Source organism: Echinococcus granulosus, assembly GCF_000524195.1.
Source record: "Echinococcus granulosus chromosome Unknown EG_S00194, whole genome shotgun sequence".
NCBI lineage: Eukaryota > Metazoa > Platyhelminthes > Cestoda > Cyclophyllidea > Taeniidae > Echinococcus > Echinococcus granulosus.
In genome coordinates, this window is record NW_020170574.1 from 2449 (window position 1) to 22906 (window position 20458).

At 43.4% G+C, this 20458-nt stretch overlaps 1 protein-coding gene across 1 annotated transcript; it reads right to left on the reverse strand. All coding sequences in view use genetic code 11, as the record gives it.

Moving 5' to 3' along the window:
• Window positions 1-1308: 1308 nt before the first annotated feature.
• EGR_10148 (FRAS1-related extracellular matrix protein) lies at window positions 1309-19445 on the reverse strand (the record flags this gene model as incomplete). The annotated part of the gene is made up of 22 exons (XM_024499397.1): window positions 1309-1449; window positions 2127-2470; window positions 2554-2730; window positions 2989-3154; window positions 3524-3567; window positions 3640-3821; window positions 3862-4068; window positions 4323-5245; window positions 5317-5633; window positions 6469-6698; window positions 6921-7933; window positions 8007-8496; window positions 8577-8854; window positions 9326-9799; window positions 10037-10498; window positions 10739-11137; window positions 11728-11937; window positions 14342-14581; window positions 14804-14981; window positions 15476-15781; window positions 16639-16919; window positions 19140-19445. 22 exons carry the CDS (start codon window positions 19443-19445, stop codon window positions 1309-1311), a joined length of 7368 nt encoding a protein of 2455 aa, XP_024346180.1.
• Window positions 19446-20458: the final 1013 nt, after the last annotated feature.

Sequence of the window (20458 nt, forward strand, 5' to 3'; positions counted from 1 at the left end):
ATGGGAAGTCTACGTGCTCGCTGCAGCCACCTCTCTCCAAATGAGTGTGCACATAATGATCATAAACAATGTACAAAGGCGAGATAAAACGAAACCATAGTTGCACATTCATCGACAAAGGCCAAACTGGGACTGTGATAGGCTCACACAGACGTTGGAACATGCACGCCTGTTAATGCAGGGAGGGAAATTCCAATCAGTTCCTACATTTAAGTTTGCATAAATAAATTGGCATGCAAGGGTAGAGGGAGCGATATGAATGAGATGGGCGAAATTAGAGGCGAGGTGCATTGAGGGAAGTGTTTGTTCGATGTGTGGATTTCTTTGTTGAGCAATGGCTTCACTGTAATCGCAAAATGCCATACATTTGTGATAGGGTGAACTTCTCTACTTTACTTGCAGAGACGTTTTGAAAAGGGATCTGTGAATGTGGTAGCAAATGCGTATAATGGACATCAGGGAAGTGGTAAGTAAGATGTGGTGGTGGCATCACACTGAAGCGAAAGAAACCACCCACCTATCAACTTTGGTCTTGTATCTGCCGATGGGGAGAATCACTACTGTAATAATATGGTTGCTAAGTACAAAACAATCTCCATTCCTCAGCTCGTATATACTGGTCCGTACAAAGATCCACCTAATCTAACCCATAATGTGGTGCTGTCACATCGATTCGACTGAAACTTGATTTTAACTCTTAAAAGCAGCGCATTTTAAATGCCAATCAACGAGTGCACTAGTAGCATCGTCTCACTTAAAGGGGGGTTTTAAGCCATTTCTAGTCGTCGGAGTGGATAGCCAATGTTCGGTGCTATCTGGTAATTGAAAATTCTGCCCTAGAATTCGAGGAAGGAAGGTTATCTCCTCACTGCTGTTTGACTGGAGCACCATACATGTGTTTACGGCTCAAGTTGACCCACGCATTTGTACATCTCATCGCACACCATAAGATGATAACAGTGCAGTGCTATCCAGATTGATTTGGTTCAATAGCAATAGCAAATCTTTCCCTCCACCTATGATCGCTAATCATTAGGCAGATAAATTTTTCTCTAGCGGTACATTTCAGTTATGATAAAGCTGTGTGATGGTTGCACATAAGAATATTTCCTCTTCTCAAGGCACATCTTCCCATCTAACTTTTACTTCTCATGCAGCTTATCGTTTGTCACATCTTATATACAAAACTTCTTCAGCATTTTTTTCGTTTCTTTTGTGAAATACAGATGCGGGTAGGATCGAAAATACCGAATGATTGTCCCCTTGTTGGTCACTCAAAATAATTGCCTGCAATCGAAGGTGATGGGCCTACCCAAGTGCCAGATTGATGTGCACAAGACCTGTTAAAATGGTATATGGAACAGGTGTGGTGACATTTCCTAACAAACTCGTAAATTTTGCGGCGCAGACCGGCAATAGACTATGAAGAACTGCAGAGACGCCAGGAGCCTACCGTAATAACACAAGGATTAAACGGATCTCTTTAATCACGCAATGCAGTTGAAGCTGAATTGCCTTCGCTTTAAATGTGTCCCTCCACGCCATCATGATGTAATTTGGACAACAGAAAAGTATGCACCATATTTGATTATACAGAACTAAATGCCTGAGTTGATAACATTCAAGTGCCGTGAAAGGGAGAAAAGTACTCTACCATGAAGGCATTGAAGTGAAGCCTACCTAATTCCAATAGATAAGGAAATATATTGGACATATGTGACAATCCCTGGATATCATGTTTAGGGAGTATAACGTGTTTGTTGCATAAAATTGCACCGCATTTGCCCACACTTAGTGTTGAATGGAAGCGTGTGAAGGAATGCCTAGTATTTTGAGGTAAGAGCATATTTATTGTGTTAAATTTTGTCATCGAACAAGTAGTAACAATGGAAGTACGGTTACATTAATCAAATTGGGTGAAGTGAGGGAGAGGGAAAGATGTAGGGATGGAGAGGTGAAAACCAAGCGGAGGCAAAGGATGATCGGTGAATGCGTGACGTATACCAAAAAAATCCTATACAAAAAGAAACTTGATAAACGCGCATACAGGTAAGTGTCATCCCCCTAGAGTCGTATCGTCAGTTGGGATTCTTCATGCACACAAAAGGTAATTGGGGCATCCGCACGCATGCCGCATTGCGCCAGACCATGCCACGTCCGGAGTCTAGATTGACACACAACCTTTGCAAACCAAGTTCCTGGCCCAGGGCCTCCCGCTGGTGCCATCCATTGGACGCCGATCGAGGCGAGCGGCTGTAACCATAGGCAGAGGTGCTACGCCATACCGTATGTTCTGCTGTTTTAAGGGGAGGTGATGGGTGACGACGGAAGAGACGACGACGCAGATGACTGGTTTGGCGCGGCAATTTACCACGCAGGTTTTTGGGGTAACCCGACTCCCAGTTGACAAAGTTAGTCTGCTCCATGCTGTGCCACAGCCAGGCTCCATTCGCCACTGGTTTGTGGAGGCCTGTGACAAATGGCAGAGATAATGTGCGTTCGTTCAGCAACTATCTGTCAGTTGATAAAGCGGGTAGTAGAAAGTGTAATTACCGATCCAGAGGCGGCTTGAGTAGGAACCAAGAAGAGTTTTTAGCCAGGTGCTAGTGCTTGCATCAGGAACGCTAGCCAAGTACCCTCGTTCATTCTCACAGTGATCGCGTGCTTCCAACCATGTTAGGTTTTCGTGATGGAAGAATCGGTAGCACCGACTTTGATACAGTGTCCAACCTAGAGTGGAATAGAGTAGAATAGAGACGATTACTAAAAACGAGCTTCTGAGGTAAAGATGGTCAGAATAGAGCGGGTTTCACCTACTTTTCCTTTCCATTGGATAACTATAAAGATAAAGTGATAGGAAAACACCAAACACATTTGGCTGTTCAACATGACGAATGACCATACACGAAGTCCTTTAAGAACCCCCAAAAAATGGCTCGTTTGTGAGTAGTTTATCATCTGGAAGCTCAATTGACAAGGGCAGCTCACTAGAGTCGCAAGAAAAGGCAGGAGCACGCTTGCGTCGCTGCATGGATATCAAGTAGGCCTTGTTGAGTGCGTTAGAGTCAGGAATGACGTTGGAGGCCAACCAATCGTGAAGGGACACCCGACGACTGTGTCCTACCTCGTCTCCTGTTCCGACTCCATTAGAAGTCTGCAAAATTGTTGTAGGAAAATTGCAACCGTTTCAAGCGTAAAGTGTATCAGTTGAGGTCTTTTAAGCGGATTCAAAGGATTCCTTTTGCACTACTGATTGTATGCGATTCCTTTACTATGCTGATGGTAACACAGAATTGGTGAAGCAAAAGTAGGTAAAGCTTAAAATGCAAATGATTTGGGATGGTGAACGGACAATCAAGTGGGCATAAATAGTGAATTCGTGGTGTCAGACTGTCTACGTGAGTTGCCAAGATCGACACAACATTCGTGACTAAAAATCGAGTTGTTCGGAGACAATGAATAAAAACGATCTGGATTCGATATGAATCATGACGAAGCATCATACAATAAAATTTCAACCTACATTGAACGCGGTGAAGTAGGGCGAATTTCGACACTTCCTTTTGCCTATAGCAATGTCAAAAACGATAATGAGAAAGGGTTATGCCTTCACTCAATGATGAATGAATGAGTACCCACCGAGCATCACAATATGGGCCTCGCTATTTCCATCCAATACGGCACCTGATGGGGCTTTAACGGCGACAGTAAAGAACTGTTTCTCCGATGACATCTCACTACTCAAAGTAACACGCATTCTGACCTGCTTTATAACCTCGTCTGGAAAGGTAATAACAACAACAAATAGCGGTTCAAATATTCTGAATGTATTGGTCATTCCACCCTGTTTTATCTACAGACGTGCCTGCATCAAAAACGACCAATTTGGGAGAGAGAATGTCGACATCCAGAGTTTTCAGATCGGTGGTGTCGTTTAAACCGACATAGACTTCCACGTGATGTCCGAGCGCCCCATGACGAACGAGTGGTAGTGCAAGAACTCCTGAGCTAACACAGATGCGGTAGCGCTTTCTGTCGAATCCGACTTGGGCCCAGTATACGCTAAGACTAAAGAATAAATTAGATCACATCCGTAAGTATTGCTTTTAGCATCTGAGTTCACCATTTAAGACAAGGATATTTGAACACCACTGAATGGCTTTATTTGTTTCGACTTGCCATGAATTACGGCATCAGGGCAAAGAGGTTTAAAGGTATTCCAGACGCAGTCAGTCAGGATTAATTAGAACTTAAGAACATCGGTTAGACATCAATTTAATGCAAGCTTTAATTACAAAACAGGATTTATCCAAAGCACTCACGTGATGTTCTCAGTAGCACGGGATTTAGGCTCAAAAAGACTCAACCCCACATTAACTCTCGTCTCTATTCTCGTCTTTTGACGTCCAAAGGAGGTGATTTTTGTCTGCAGTGGATGTGAGAACACCACTAGAGCCAGACGCAATCGATTCACATCCTCCTGCGTGAACCGGTTCATCGCCTCACCACTCTTTACATCAATGATCACCCATTTGTCCCGCATCTTTGTATCCAGTGAGTAGACTACAGAGGCGTCTGAAGCTAGAAGATGCTTGGGAGTAAGGAAGAAACCCATTTCTCCCGCTCGAACGCGTGTCAGTTCTTCTGGGCCGGGTGCACGGATGAAAATTCGACCTGAGCTGATCACATGTGTGTAGAGGTCATCAGTTGTAATGCGCAGAGTGATTGGCTCTGAAGTGATGTGGTCTGGTGAATCCGCACGCAGGTACTGTAGCAGTGGACTGGACTCCGTGAGTGGGATAATCGATTCAATGAAGCGCTCGATCTGGATGGCGTTGAAATCGACCTCGAGGTGGTTTAGATTGACGAGAATAAGGCGGGGTGCAGTAGCATCAGCTGTGTGATGGTAGACTATGTCATCATGGATGATGTTGAAGAAGGAGAAGACCTTAGCAGTGACGTTACAGTCATGTTTCCAGTGAAAGCGACCATTGGAAGAATAGAAATAGACCTTTGTGGGATCCATACCAGTGTAAAAGAGATTCAGATGTGTTAACGTGAGTGGTATGTCAGCACCTGGAATAATCGAAATGGGCTGACCGATGGCGACTGTTGGCCGTGGAAAATGGTCCACTTCACCAATTATCCTAATTGGAATGGTGAAAGAAACAGGCTTTTGTAGGGGAATCGACAACAGCAGACTGATTGCTCCTTCCAGTGGTGATTTTCCAAAACACGACTCAGCCTAAAACGCAAGAAGATTTTTCCCTTTCCATGAGGAAAACTAGCATGAGTAACTAAGACATTTCTACTCACATTTAACATTATCTGACCGTGTACAACATCCTTATAAGTGAACTCCGTCAAGGCGTAATTTGAACTCGTGTTGGCTCTTGCCAAGAGGATGCATCCACGACGACTCATTTCTGATTCAAGGTGCTGAAAATTGGCAGTGGCAAGCGTCTCCTTTACATTTTCGAGGGAACCGTCCACCCCAATCGGTTCTATACGAATATGTTCATCTACTGTGAGAGTTCGACGTTCACCAGCTGCAACTTCTATCTTCTCTGCAACAGTAACTTTGAAATTGTCCAGAAATATGCTAGGCTCCTCTGTCTTTTGCTCCTTGGTTTCTGCAAACAACAGAAGATGCTAGTATTTTCTTACAAGGAGCTTACAAAAATCTTTACAAATTATGTGATTGCAAAATTTGACACACGGTATCTCCTGAGAGACTATATTTCTGCAAACAATATCGTAAAGCTGTGTCAAATATGATTTTTAACTTCCCCTAATGAAGTGGGACCTTATGTAATACGTTGATTACTTGTTCAACTCTTCGTTTTTGTATTAAGGATACTCAAGGCTCCCTCTTTGTACTCTCTTTAAGCGGAACGGCCTTCAGGACACGTCGGTAGCCTCCAGCCTCCTTACACGTCGGCAACACATATTCTTTCCTAAGTGTTATGACCACTTTCGTCCTCAGGGAAGTCTTGGGGAGCTACATTATTGGCAGTTGAAAGCCGTAAACTACCTAAAAAGTTCTTTACGGAGCTTTCTACTGTACTTGGATAAAGATGTCAAATAAGCGAATACATGATGCCACATCCACCTTTCTACTAGGTAAAAAGGACGCTGGTAGATATTGCGAGGTAGCCAGGTAAAATAGACGCGAAACCCTGTTCTCAAGAGGCAACTTTAGGCTCCATCCTCCATTAAACGACCCTGCTTTTAGGCTACTGTTCTTACGGAATGGTCTGCACATAATCCCTTCCTTCAATACAGTTCCCAAACAGGATGAAAAGCCGGATCCAGTGAAATCGCCAAGTGGGCTTAGTGATGTTGCAGTCAAATATCTGTTCAGTTGGTTCGGAAATATTTTTCTCTTCCAGTGCTTTCTCTCTGTTTCCCATTCATCAGTACAACTGGATTTAAACCTATTACTACCTTAGTACGATAATCACTTACCCCACAGCTCGGAGGCTGCATCAGATAAAAGTGTGTCGGAATCGAATCGACCTTTATCAAGTAGTTCATAAAGCGAAGACTGTGACTGAACCATTGGGTTGGTTCGACCTTTTGTCGCCCTAATCCGTATTGGTAAGTCAACCGGGCCTGCCTCAAATTGACCGTCAGACACTGAGAGGGTTATCAAGTCGTAGACATAGGCCTGTGTGTACTCTCCTGTATACGTATAGCTGTCGAACAAAAGCACTTAGTGTTTATATGCTAGTAAACGAAGACTGTATAGTCTTCAAAGATTGTTTATTTTTTTAAAACTAGAATGTTTTAAACTGGGTTGGTTTAGCGCCTCCATCTACATAGCATACTTAAGCACTTCTAAATAAAACTTAACATTTCAATAAATACTCAAATAAAGGAGGTTTTTATCCAAGTATGAGCCATGATGCCATTCATACTAGATACGCCCGGTGTCCAGTTGTCTCCTGGTAAATCGATCACCTTCCTTTAGGTTTCTTGTATTTCGTTTCTCGCCGTCCACCTCCGCCTCGTATTGATCCATTGCAGCTTCAATGAGGTCCTCCTGCGCCGGTACCCCCGTAACATCCTGGCGCTGCAAGCGCTCCACTTGACCCAACTTTGGTGCACGTACCACAATGATTACCAAGTCCTCCCCTGGTGTGTCCATGTCCGATATAGTCAGGACTGAGGTCAATTGCCGCCAGGCTAGACCTTCCAACACTAATCCGCCTTCTTCTGTCACCCGTATCTCAGGCGCATATCGGTTTTCCTGACGTAAGAGGACGTACGCCGACTTCTTGACCACATGCAGACCGTCAGAGACAGAAACCGTGAAGCTGTCCCTTGCCGGAAGCTGCACGCTACCATTCTGAATGTACACAATATTCATCATGCCCAAGTAGCTTTCTGCAATGGGTGCAGAAGCCTCTGTAATGGTATACTGCTCTCCGTGCTGCCAGTGGACGGTTAGGTGACCAAAACGCGGTAATCGAGGGAAGGAGATTTGGAGGATGTCTCTTGGTACATCACGATCACTTATGGTGAAGAGATAAGGTGTGAGGACGCGGCGACCGTTAAGCGGAACTGCAAAGTACTCCACCAATCTCACGGAAGGTACTTCGTCGTTTACAGGGTGGATAGACACATGAATGGGTGTTGATTCACGGGAGGGGAACATTTCATCGTAGGCTCGGAGGGAGAAGATGTCAGAGACGGACTCAAGACCATCTTGGTGACGAGAATTTGCGTAGAACACACGACCGGTGATGAGATCTCTACCTGTGAATGCAAATTCCGTCGAACCGATGGAAGTATTATTCTCAGGACGTAGTTCTAAATGACCCCATTTGGGATGGGTGACCAATTTCACTTTAATTTGCGAATCCACTGTATCAGGGTCACGCACTGAGATGATCTGATGGCTGAGAACGACTGCACTACCTTCATTTACCTAAAATATGACAAACGCTATTCTAGAAACTATCAATTAAGTAAATAAACTTGGAAGCAGCAATTCAACCTACCTGTAGCGGTGCCAATGCCGTGATAGTAGGTGGTTGACTATTAACGGGTAAAAGGGTAAAGTTCAGCGAAAATATCTTTCCCGTTTTAAAGTCCCAAACCCTCACCAAATCCACCTTATCCTCGGTTCCAATCTCTGCAGGTCCGTGACGATAAGAAATACGACTGTTAGCAACATCACTAGTGGAAAATTGGGCGGTTTTTCGTTTCTTGTCTAGCAGCAGTTTGCCCTTTGTCGGTGGCACAACCACAAAAAATCGAGGACCACGCATTGCTGGCAATGTTAGGGGAGGAAAGACAGACGGATGGAGCATAACTGTGGAGTTCTCCTCAACAATAATGCTGTTATTCACTAGTAAGTTCCACACTGGTTCAAGGAGCACTCGAGGTCGAATAGCGACTTTGAGATTGACAACTTCGGAGTCTTGGCGACCGTCTGTAGCAGTCAGATTGAAGCTGTCTTCCTTTACATTAGAACCGTCTTGCTTGTAACTAAAAGTAAACGGGGCTGGGTCTAAGTTGAGTACCTATGCTTGACACTCAGTTAATTGAATATAAAATGGCAATCTTACCTGAGTTTACCGGCTCTCATAAGACCAGCAGGAATTTCTTCTCCCTCGGAAATCTTTCGACGGTTAGCAAGCGGTGCAGTTGTAGCAGTAGTTTTATAGTTTGCATTAGTGTTATTGAACATTGGATGCTGCATCATCTGAAAGAGGTTTCCATGTTTTGGCGCCCTTGTGACTCGTAGAGCTAGACGATCGAAGTAAGTATCCTCATCGGAAAGATACAAAACACTATTGTCGATCATTAACTCGCCGTCCCTGTGCACCTCAAGTGATTTCAATAACTGCAAGGGGTGAATATTTTATTGACACCCTGGAAAATTGCTTCTAAGATGAGTTTTGGGGAAAAATTGTCACCTTAAGGTCGGGTTTTTGGTTGTCTTCAGCTAAGACTTTAAATTGAAAACTCTCTTCATTGAAGGGGGTTATTCCAGGAGCCGAAACCGTGTAGCGGAACTCCACTATTTGGTCCTAGGAAGAAAACGGATACAATTGTAAGGTATGCTTGAAAAACTACTGAGGATTTGTATGTATTGCTTGCAGATGGCATGCGGCACCCTAATAATTCCCAGTCTGGTAATTTTTGTAAAGAAATCGAAGGGATCATGAATCAGAATTGAATGTATACACTTTACGTTAGGTCTTCAAAAAAGTCGTCGCTCTTCTGATAATTTTAATTAATAGGTTAATTTGCCCAAGGGTCATACAGAGTACGCTCTGAGAGATGCAATAGCTTTGACGTCCAAAAAACTCACACTAGGTCCGAGATCCTTCACCGGAGGCACATAGACAATATCTCCAGCATCTATTTGTGCCTGCGTGAAGTGGCTTAAACCTGTGGGCTCTAGTTCGCGAAGCAGATTAGTGAGGCCTGGTCGAAGAGCCATATCCCCTTCCATTTGCGAGGCGCTCATCGTCGCCAGCGAGACCAAGCGACCTGCGTCAGCAGCTCCGTGCTGCCCTGACACTGCTGATGTACTACTCTCAAGCGTCGCTGCTGACGGTGTTATAAGGAATCGAGGCTGGGAAGTGAGGCTGTAGAGTACGCCTGTAGTGTTGGGCATCAATGGAATGAGGTTGTGGGCAGAGGAGCGCAGCCACTGTCGCGTAGGTCGAACCACGTAGCATAGATTGGTGGATTCAAGGACAGCAAAATTGACGCTCTCGGCCACCTCCAGTGGCTCCTGATTAGGGTCAGTGCGGCGAATCAGCTGGTACTTCGGTTTTGGCTTGAAGACAATACGAGATACAGGCTTTTAACTGCAGTCGAATGATATGTGTCCTTCGATACGAGACTTTCATGCATTCTAGCTTACTAGCCTGCTAGTTTCCCTTTACCTCAACTATGCTGCTTTTAGAAGCCCCTTTTAACTGCTACAAAATTAATCCAGGCGTGGTGAGGGCTTAAAAAGCATTATGGGACAACTATAGCGTCATAGAGTTCTTGTACCGACTTTTACACTTACAAGGATATTTATGTTCACAGCCACAGTTGGAAAGTTGTTTTGTCCAGTCTGCTGCAACCCAAACATATCCGCCCTCGAGTCACGCCTTAGACCGAGGTAACAGATCTCTTCAGCCTCAAGATCAATCATACTGATAACACTTATCTGCGATATCCCCTTTGCGTCAGCAGTACCGACACCTCCATCACCATCAACTGCCTCCACTCCTTCTTTAGTGAGGCTAATAAGTGGTTTCCGACGCCGCTGTTGTGTTGAGTTGTTAAAGGCGAAACGGAGTAGCATAGAGCGCCGCATCAGACGACCCTGCGAGGGGTGAAACTTCACGTGAAATTTCAAATCTATGAAATCGGAACGGACTGCCTCGAGAGCTGATGGTGTGATGAGCTCCTCGGAGGTAAAGCAGTGGGCGGCGCCGTGATGCAGATTGATTGTGATATCCTTTTTCAAGGCGCTCTCTCGGGCCTTTATTGCAAAAAGATGGAGATGAAAAGACACCGATACGTGGTTGAGAGGTAGGATAGCGATTGCGCAGATTACTTATTTGTTTGACTGTGCTTTTGCTCCATAGACCCCGCAATGCTCTCTACTATAAATATTCATAATAATACTGTGTACTACCCCTAATCACTAAGGGATAGTTAAATCATGCTCACCTTAAACTATGCATTATGTTTAATCCCATTCTTAACAAAAGTCACTCACATTCTCATAGAGCCTCACAACACGAACAGGTAGTTCCAACTCCGACTCAGATACGCCAGCATTTCGGCGTATGCGCTGCCTCGCAACCCTCATCCATTGGTGGTAGCCGGCACGCTGAATGTCAAGCATAGGGTGCAGGCGAAACCGATCTACCGTGGGGTGCAGGCTGCCAGGATGAGCGTAGAGCAGCTGCTGACCTGCAATCTCGTTGAGCGTCCAGGATGCAGTAGAGGCGGAGGTGGTGGGGGTAGTGGCGCCTCCATCCACCAATGGCATGCCCAACAGTTGAAGGTGACCTCCACCCATACCCGTGGTGTTAAAGAGTTTAAAGTACTCCTCTTCTTCCCTGTTCGGTAGGACTTGAAAACGTACCATCGACTCGTCTATGTAGCCCACGACCTGGGGCGGGAGAGTGATGAAGGTGATTCCAGTTAAAATTACTCAGCAGTAGCATTACGAACAAACTTTGCGGAAGTTTCGAGAAACAAATCCCTTTCCTGATAAACGTTTAATTTGTTTTTTGAAACACGATTAGGAAGCTGCTTTAAACGAGTCTGACAGAGAAATCTGCTACTTGTGGGTAGTGTTCTTTATGAGACCAATCACTGTCAATTTTTAAGGAAACTTACAAAGAAGTATGGCAAATCGAACTGACTTGGCATTCAATCGTCCGACCCCACTTGAAGAAGACACTGTTGATGACAGCTTCAAAGGTATCATTGCAGTTAACTTGACCGGCAATGCAGCCGCCGGTATTGAAGGGGTAGCCATTAGTTCCAATATCTCTCAATAACTCATAGATTTGTGGACCATATAAGGGAGATCTACCAACAATTTTAGCTTATTATTAATGTTATGAATCAGTATCTAACAAAATACCTTATACTTTTACCTTTGGAAGTGATTCTTAGGCGCAAACGGACATTTCCATTGTACGAGCATAGCTACTTTCAACTGCCAAGTAGTAGTGATAATACAGCACAACGCACCTGCAGGTTGTACCTTTGCACGATGCTCAGCGCTCCAGTGTAGGAGAAGAGGGGAAGGGAGAAGACCTGAAAAACGAATGGCTTGTGTCCCATGGAGGAGCCCAGCAGGCGAGTGGGAAAGACCGGCTGCAGACGACTAACCAATCTTAGATTGACCGGCTCGCTAACTTGCATGAAGGGGTCGATTGCCACCAGAGTGAGGGTAAATATCTAAACCAACAAGACAGAGAAGGCATTTGCTTCATTGTTTCCCAGCCTAGCGTGAGTTATAAGTTAAGTCTTGATTAGATAATTTTGGACGCTAAAATGCACCTATCAGGAAGAGAATAAATGTCGCTAACTTTGGGAATAGAGAGGCCATCTACGATCTTTAGGACAAAATTAGTAATTTATGCATTTCTTTTACTATAGTGACATCAAGTCACTTTGACAAAGTGTGATGTTTTAAGTTAATAACTTGTCCCTATTGCGTTGTGGCTCGTGGATGTGTGAGTGAGTGATTACTTAAACTGTGAAGGAAGTTATTTGGCGCGTGGAATGACCCTTTGACCTCGATGGTGACTCAGCACAACTTCTCTCGGTGGTGTAGAAGGGACAGATCTGCGGTAGGGAGTTGGGTAGGAAAGGAATGAGTTTATACGCTTTGAAGGTATGAGGCAGTAAAGGAATAACCTTTTAAAATTAACAACTTTTAACTTAAAATATTACTCAGCTCTCATCATGGAATTCTCAGGAATTTGCATGTCTTGGAAATTGTAATCGTTAAATCAATCCATTGTATTTAAACAATTGCAATAAATACCTTGAATATATTATAACAAACGCCTCAATCTCACTTCCGTCGAGTAGCAGATTACCGAATTCCTTAAATTCACACTTATATAGTGAGGAGGCACAAGACTAGCCATTAGAGCCTCTCACCTGATGCCACCGGCACCGATAAAGGAAATAAGATCAAAGAAAGAGGCCGCGATGCACTCAGATGCAGCATGATGAATGCAATGGGCCTGTCTTCTTCAGCCTCTTTTTCACCACCACGGCCCCATTCTCCTCCATCTTACCTCCCAATTGCCCCGGCAAAAAATGATTCTGTACAGCGAGTTGAGTGATTAATTTATCGTGGTAGTAGGACTGGCTATGGTGCACGGTAACTTCGGCCGGAGCTGTTTTAATATGCACCACGCGGTCCGACTAAGCGGTATTTCTTACTAGTCATAGTGTCTGAATGTGGATGGATTTTACTTCCTAGCCTGTGGTAAGTAGGCAAACCTGGCCTAAATAAATTGTTATGTCTACTGAACCCCTAGTAGCCACTTAGCAACATTCTTCATTCCGTATTCTTTCAGTCTAGTTAACTCGGACAGAAGTTTTATAGTATTTTTCATCTCGTAAACCCAGTCTCGGGGAGGCAGTAGACACAATCTCGAAAAATTAGCTCATAAGTTGTTCTGGTGTTCAAGGCGCATCGGAGTAAGAACACCTCCTAATTTTCGTCATCATTGCTTCTTTACGAGTCTCCCACCCCTTGTAACCGACCAAATTTTTAATAAATACTGTTATATCAAGCATTTTTTAGAATAAAACTGTAAACTACGTGGTTTAAATAGATCAAGAGAGTTAAAAAAACTTTTATAAGGTAAGTTACGCCGAAAGAGAGTGAAGGCACCACTTTGTGAGTCAGTGTGAGTCTAGAAAGAGGTTCACGCCAATGGTATGGAATACATAAGTAAAGGAGCTGGGGCAAATTTGATGGGTAAGTTACGCCACATTCGGACTTAAGCCACCACTTTTGTTTTTGTACATTCCTAAGGGCATCACTGTGCGAATGAAAAATGTGTATTATTCACCGGTACAGCCTTCAACACATATAATACCGTGAAGGTTGATTCATTATTTAAACGCTACAACGTTTAGAAATTACTGAGTGTTTATTTTTAAAGAGATGGTCAGTCACTGCTGTTGTTTCTTTTTAAGGCAATGCAAATACATCACTTCTTGATGACAGCCACTTTTTTTCGATGTAAAAGAATGACTTTTTCTCTTGTTGTTGTGCATCTCCTTTCGACTGGATAAACTGTCACTAAGTAATACTTCGTGTCTTTTTCAAATATTTCTCTAATAAAAGTATAAACACTGTGGCTCTCCAGGCTACATAGTGCTTAGCTTTCTGTAGTTTCCCTGTCTAAGGTGTCTCCCCTGTAATCGAAATACCGACAAGAATTTGGAAGTGTTTCCATAGAAGGTCAATGTACACAAATGTTGACAAGAGTGAGAGACCCTACTACTTTTGGCTCAAAGCAGTCACTTTTCATTCACGGATAAAGATCAAAAACCGGCAAATTTCTTTGACACATCATGGAGACACAATGATGTCTAGTCTTGATGACGGACACAAGGAACTCCTGCAGATTTGTATTTCGTTGGAAGCATTGAAGTAATCTGGACTCGTAATTTACATTACATCTGAATCGTGGGAACATTTAAGATGCCGATTTGCACAGCAGTGTTATTTGATGAACGTCAAGAAATTATCCTATCCACCTTCCTATCCTTCTTTTCAACCGTAGCAAAGGACCAAGTTTTGTGAGGGAACCGAGGTAGTCAAACGCCTTACCTTTTCAATCATCTCAGCGTAATTGAGGAGCTGGAGGGCAATGAGGCCCTTGCGTAGCTCGGCGATGCGAAAGCTCAACACAGGTCGGGTGGGATCGCGCAAATTGACTAGCTGAGCGTAGAGTGGACCTTGAACCTTGGTCACATTCACCTCTAATAGGTCTTCCAAGTCTGGATTCACTACGTGGATGCAGTCCTTCGGCAAAACGGAGAAGCTGCCACCGATGTGGGTCAAATTCACCTTTAGAGATGAGAAAGTTAGGATAAAAGGGATGACTTAATGACTTCGTAGTCATCACAGTCAACTTCTTCAGTCCATAGAAGCTCAAACGTTAATTTTATCTCTATCTCGTAAATTCGACTACATCCGGCAAACTGCGGTAGTGCCAAATAACAAATTCAATGACTAAGAACACCTATATAAATGCAGATACCTTGATATTGAAAGGGCTTTATCACTCACCTGCCTAAAAATACGAATCACTGGGGGTTCAAGCTTGCGCGCCCCAGCAATACTGACCCGGAGGTACCGAGCTTCGCGTGTCACAAACTCGCGACCACCATCGGGTACTTTCCTCCAAATATTCACCTGTAGAGGGATGTAATCGGCTTCGGAACTATCCGACTTTCGATGCAGGTATCTAGACAAAAAGAGCAGTGGATATGAGAACCTGGTAAAACGCTAGATGTTAACTGTTTGCTTGCTCTACACTATAAGATTTTGTTTATAATTGATGTGATTTCGGTTATTGCAGAGATACAGGTTATTTGAATCACGGTGATTGCTTAAACTGTCAACATTGACAGATTCTATGCCCGTTACAATCAGATGGATGGGTTGATAAAGCTAAGATACTAGGTAAAAGTGGTATTTGTTTCCCTTATTAATATAAGTGTGATTGCTTACACTCGTCAGCTATTAGACCTTCAAACTGCTGATATGAAACTCTACACATTTGCACCACAGCTACCTTCGAATCCGTAAACATGTTTACGTCGTAAAGAACAAAATGCACTGCCGTTCGGTGACTGAGACAGGGTAACAAGAACAGGTTGATCTACATTCCAACAAACATTATTGCGTTGTTAGGATGAAATTCATTCATTTGGAATATTTTGTATTCGCCTAGCTCACCTATATCCCTTGAGCAAAGCCTCATGACACTCATGCTCAAAATGATCGACAGCGGTTCTGTTGAAGGCTGCGGCGATAATGTGGCCAAACAGGGGCCACCTTCGACTAGCCCCAATAGCAGGTCCGCTGGCTGAGGGACGCCCAAGACGCGGTGTCCACAGGCCCCAGTTCGCCTCCCACCAAGGTGTCACCAGAGGACGTCCGATCTGAGATTCCAGTTGGTTTTGCTTTCGCCGTTGTTCGCCCGGAGATAGTATGTCGGGTCGTGTGAAGGAGAGGCAACACTCCTCTTCTTCTGGATTGTAGCTATTGGTTATTACAATTCAAATAAAGCAGTTATTCTAAAAACAAGTTGCATGGAAGTTACAATGGTTCAAAGGTCAAGTAATGGGGTATTTATTATGATTTGTTGTGGACACGTATTTGTCTCCAGCCCTATATGAAGCGCTCTCCTTCAATTAATTGAAGTAAGGAAACGAGAGTATTTTGCCTTAGCTCCATTATGGAGTGGTCTTGAAGCTGACTTGGAAAACAGAGTCCGCGGTTGGAGAAAAATATCAAATTGATGTTTGGTAGAAGGAAAAAAGCAAGGCCCTGCAGAAGATCAAAGTGCTTGAGAGCTTTTTTGTGGATGGTGAATAATGGACGGAGAACTTTGTTATCATGTAGTGCAAATGATGGCAGGGAGCGCTGGTGAGTGATAATAGCTTCCTTTGATAATTCATTAGCCTTTGACGGTGTGGAAAGTGCATTCTGGTAGGGGTATTCGTGATTGATGACAAGTTGGCCAGGTTGGAAATTTTTTTCATACCAAATTCGTCTCTTTAAGTCAGACCACCAACCATTCTTTTGCATCTGACAAATGAGTTGCTGACTTGGCATAAGTAAAATATCAATTTTAATGAGGCTGACTAAAACGCCAAATTTTTACAGCAACTCAACTACTTCAGTCTTCTAAGTTGGTGACTGCAACAGGTTAGTGGGAAAAACAACGCACCGATGGGTTGGGAGCTACCTCAGCAACTAAGCATGTGTGGATGTAAGCAATTGAAGTGCGAAATGTTCTGGTGCCTTATTGCACTTAGGAAGAACAAAGTTAGGACTAACGAGTTTACATTCCATAGATGTAAATGGACCTTTTAACCAATCACAATTAGACGCACTCAATTTTTAAAACGGACGCGCTGATTGCCTGACTGGCAGCCTTAATACTCTTCACGTTAAGTTCAAGAGGACCGTGAATTCTGGGTCGTGGAAATGTTTGATCCATTTCACCACCTTTTTCAGGCAAATCCATTATATCCACGGGGATGTCCGCAGTCTGGATGATGGAGTGGTTGTTGCGAAAGAAGAAGATTGTTACTCGAACTGTGTCCATGTTTAGTAGCGGATTGCCTTCATGGTAGTAGCGCACTTCTCCATCCCTGAAGGAACAGTCGAATTTCTGCAGGGATAAAAAAGTCAACTAGACCAGCATAACACAGATAGGGTAAGCAAGAAGACGCCCTGTTTTGAAGTAGGAAAGGAAAGTTCATGAAAGTTTACTACCGAGTACAAACAACGATGAACCGTCGAACAGACATTAGTATCTCCTCGGTGTCTAATTATGCTCCCATCGTCAGCCACCAAAACTCAACACAAGTGCAATTCGTCTTCAAGCCGTAGGAAGAAGCATTAGCTTCGGGACCACCCACCTTTTGAGGGTTATACGTCTATTTGTGCGTCTAGGAGACATGTAGCAAGCAGGCTGATTTAACTGTCCAGTTATTATGTAACGTAGGGATAAATGCGCCTGGTACAAGTAAAATAGACTTAGGCTAGGCTTCTCACTAATCAGATCAAGTATTTCCTTTGATGGATGAAACTGTAACATGAATTATGCCTTGCAATTAACCCTTTAGAAAAAATCCTTGCTTGAGGCCTGATTAATTGGTAGAACCGGGCGAAATAATCATTGATGGACATTTGGTGAGGACTACGTAAACCACGTCTGTGATCGTATTTCTGGAGAAGGGATTACTGTTGAGACGTGTGCAGTTACTAGACGCCCTGGCAAATGCTTCAGTCACAAAACACGTCTTTTGCATTTTATATTGGAAAGTCTTTCTACCGCGAACAAATAGGTTAGGTTAATTAGAGAGAAAAGGAAAGAGACTTCGATGACCTTTTTTGGATGACATCAAAAGCTTCAGCCCTGTGACTACTCTGACCTTTGGATAACATGCCCTAAGGAAATACAATTAGAACTGGCAACCATTAAAAATACGAACAAAGTTTCTTTCAAAACGCCATCTATTAGAGACCGCAGTCGAAATGTCAAAGGCTGTTTATGTGAACATTCGTCTCCATTTCTTCATAAAAAAACGAGCTACATTTTTGGAAGAGGCTCCTTTTGAATACGAAATATTGCCTTTTCCAGAAAAAATGAAATCCCTAGGCCTCCAATCTGTGAGTGAATTGGAAAAGGAACAAAATAAAAGTGATATGGCAAAAGTTTTCGTTTTTGCTCGTGCTAATCACATTTTGAAATTAATTGCACTAGTTATGAACGAATGATCGACCAACAAACGAAGAACTTGGCGAGGCTAGTGAGTCCACAATCACCTAGATGGATGGAAATCGGCGGGGTTTATCGCTTCTCATTAAAGGAAAGAAGTATAAGGCGACAACTCGTCTGCCTCAAAGGCAAACCTTCTTTGTCGCAGTGATGCAAAAAAATGGATTAGCATACAATTTATGCTTTTAAGAAATGGATTCGTTTTACACAGCTCCGAGGCACGATAGTGGCCCTACTATTATCTGATACAGCTAAAAGACATTCATTCTGGATTACTAGGTGAATATCATGTTCCAAAAACGCAGAACTAAGTAAACGATCGGTCTCAACAAAATACTCTTAATGGGACTGTAAATGCGCTTTCTGTTTTCTACCTCTAACTGACTCATGTTTGATCCCAGAAAATTTGTCGTGGCTAGAGGTGGTTCATGGAGCTTCATCCATGACTCAGCGGCTGCAGTGGAAAAGGTTATTAACCAGAAGAAATGTAACATCTGCTACAAGCTTAAGAACGCCTTTTTGAAAGACAAGAGAGGGGAGCACACAAAGTAGCCCTTGTGAGGTAGCACGGTATTTTCGTTTGAGAAACTTACTTTACTCATATCGGTCTTGAAAGAACCACGCTGGAGGATCATGACCGCTCAAGACAGTCATGACACCTCGCATTTCCATAGATTTCTTTGCTTGTGAGCATTTTTAGGTCAAATTGCTTCTTAAAATCACATAAAGTGGGCCAAATTGCGCACTGACCAAGTCATTTTACGACGAAACACGGGGTTTGCATCCGAATGAAAAAAGCTGTGCACTCAGCAGAAAGTAAGTTCAAGTAGGGTTTTAACTCCATGGATCTGGTCAAAGCACTTGGTCTGAAAAGCCTTCAGAGACGGTTATGGGAGCGCATGCATACGGGTTGAATTATGAGGGCTGACGTACGCATTTCACCATCCTTTCAACTCGTGGTGTACTTATTAAAAAACGCGTGATTTAAGACTCGTGAAAACATTAATCTCAATACCTCCGACTTACATCACACATAAATTAATCTCTTAAAGCGGTACACTAGCAAAGGTGACAAACGAGAAGGAGGAGGAGAATAGTTTCGCTTACTTTGGGTTCAAGATGTCCAACCACGGAGAAGATGGGCGCCAATTCCTCCATCTCAATGCGACATACATGGCGTCCATTTCGGAGGACTCGTTTGGTGATCGGAAGATGTTGCCGTAGAAGTGGTGTCCATTGCCCCCTATACACTTTCAATCTGGCAGGCGGTAAAAGAGGATTGACAGCCAGGAGGCTAAATGAGTCCGAGGTGGTCCCGATATTAGAACCGGGATCCTGTTGCGGGGCTGGCAATACTCCGGTGAAAATAATTAACAAAAATAGCAGTAAAATGGGGAGTCGGAGACGTATCATCACCACAATGGAAGCCTAAATTTATGTGGGAACGCTCTGCATAGGCGTCCAAAGGCGGGGTCATGCAAGTTTGCTTCCTACTGGTTGGACGCTTTGATTGTGCCAATTGGACGGTGGTTTTTATTGGTTGGTTAACGGTGGAGCTAACAAAATATTACGATTTTAGTGCAACTAGACTTTTAGTGGGATTACTTTATCACTATTACTTTAAAGCATCTATCAGTCAACATGAATTGTTACAACTTATCTTCAACATTTAAGAGGTAAATCTGGAGGTAAAAGTGATCATATATTGTGTTGATTCGAGAACACAATCGAACTACAACTACCAAAAGCCTTCTAGCTAGAATAATAATCTTTGGAATTTATGAGCAGCTGTGAGTTCAAACCAGATTTGTCCTCGACAGATTGAATGCATTATTAGGGTTGTGTCCTTTTAAATTGGAGTTAAAGTAGTAGTTCTAACTATGGTGATCGTTTAAGTACTGCGGATAACGTCCTCGTCAAAGGCAGCCAGAGCGGATGTTTATGTGTAGACCGATTATGCTTTCGACATAAGATTTATCCGCACTTAGGGCTTGATAAATCGAAAATGGGTAGAGGCATGGCTGGACGATACCTACCCTATTTGTGTACGACCTGTACGACTTTTTAGACCCTTGTGAATGGCTTGCTCGAGAGCGTCACAGGACCCTGCTCACGTCACCCAATCTACCGGTACGTTCGTTTCGGAGGAACTTTTAGTCTCGCGAACTTTACGACGTACTGATGGATAAGTTGGATGGTACACGGGATAGTTCTTCACTTACAGTTGGTTTTACTCTCGCTGAACTATAGGTCTATTAAGGTACTAATAAGGAACTTTAGGTACTATTAATATTTTCCAGCCATCAGAGAGTTAAAACTTTCTAATATAACCACCGCTCTCTTATCCTTTTAAAGTTACAGATTTCAGCGTATTGTTCTCGATAGACAACCGGATGGCTGAAACATAAGTAGTCTTTGACGTCATT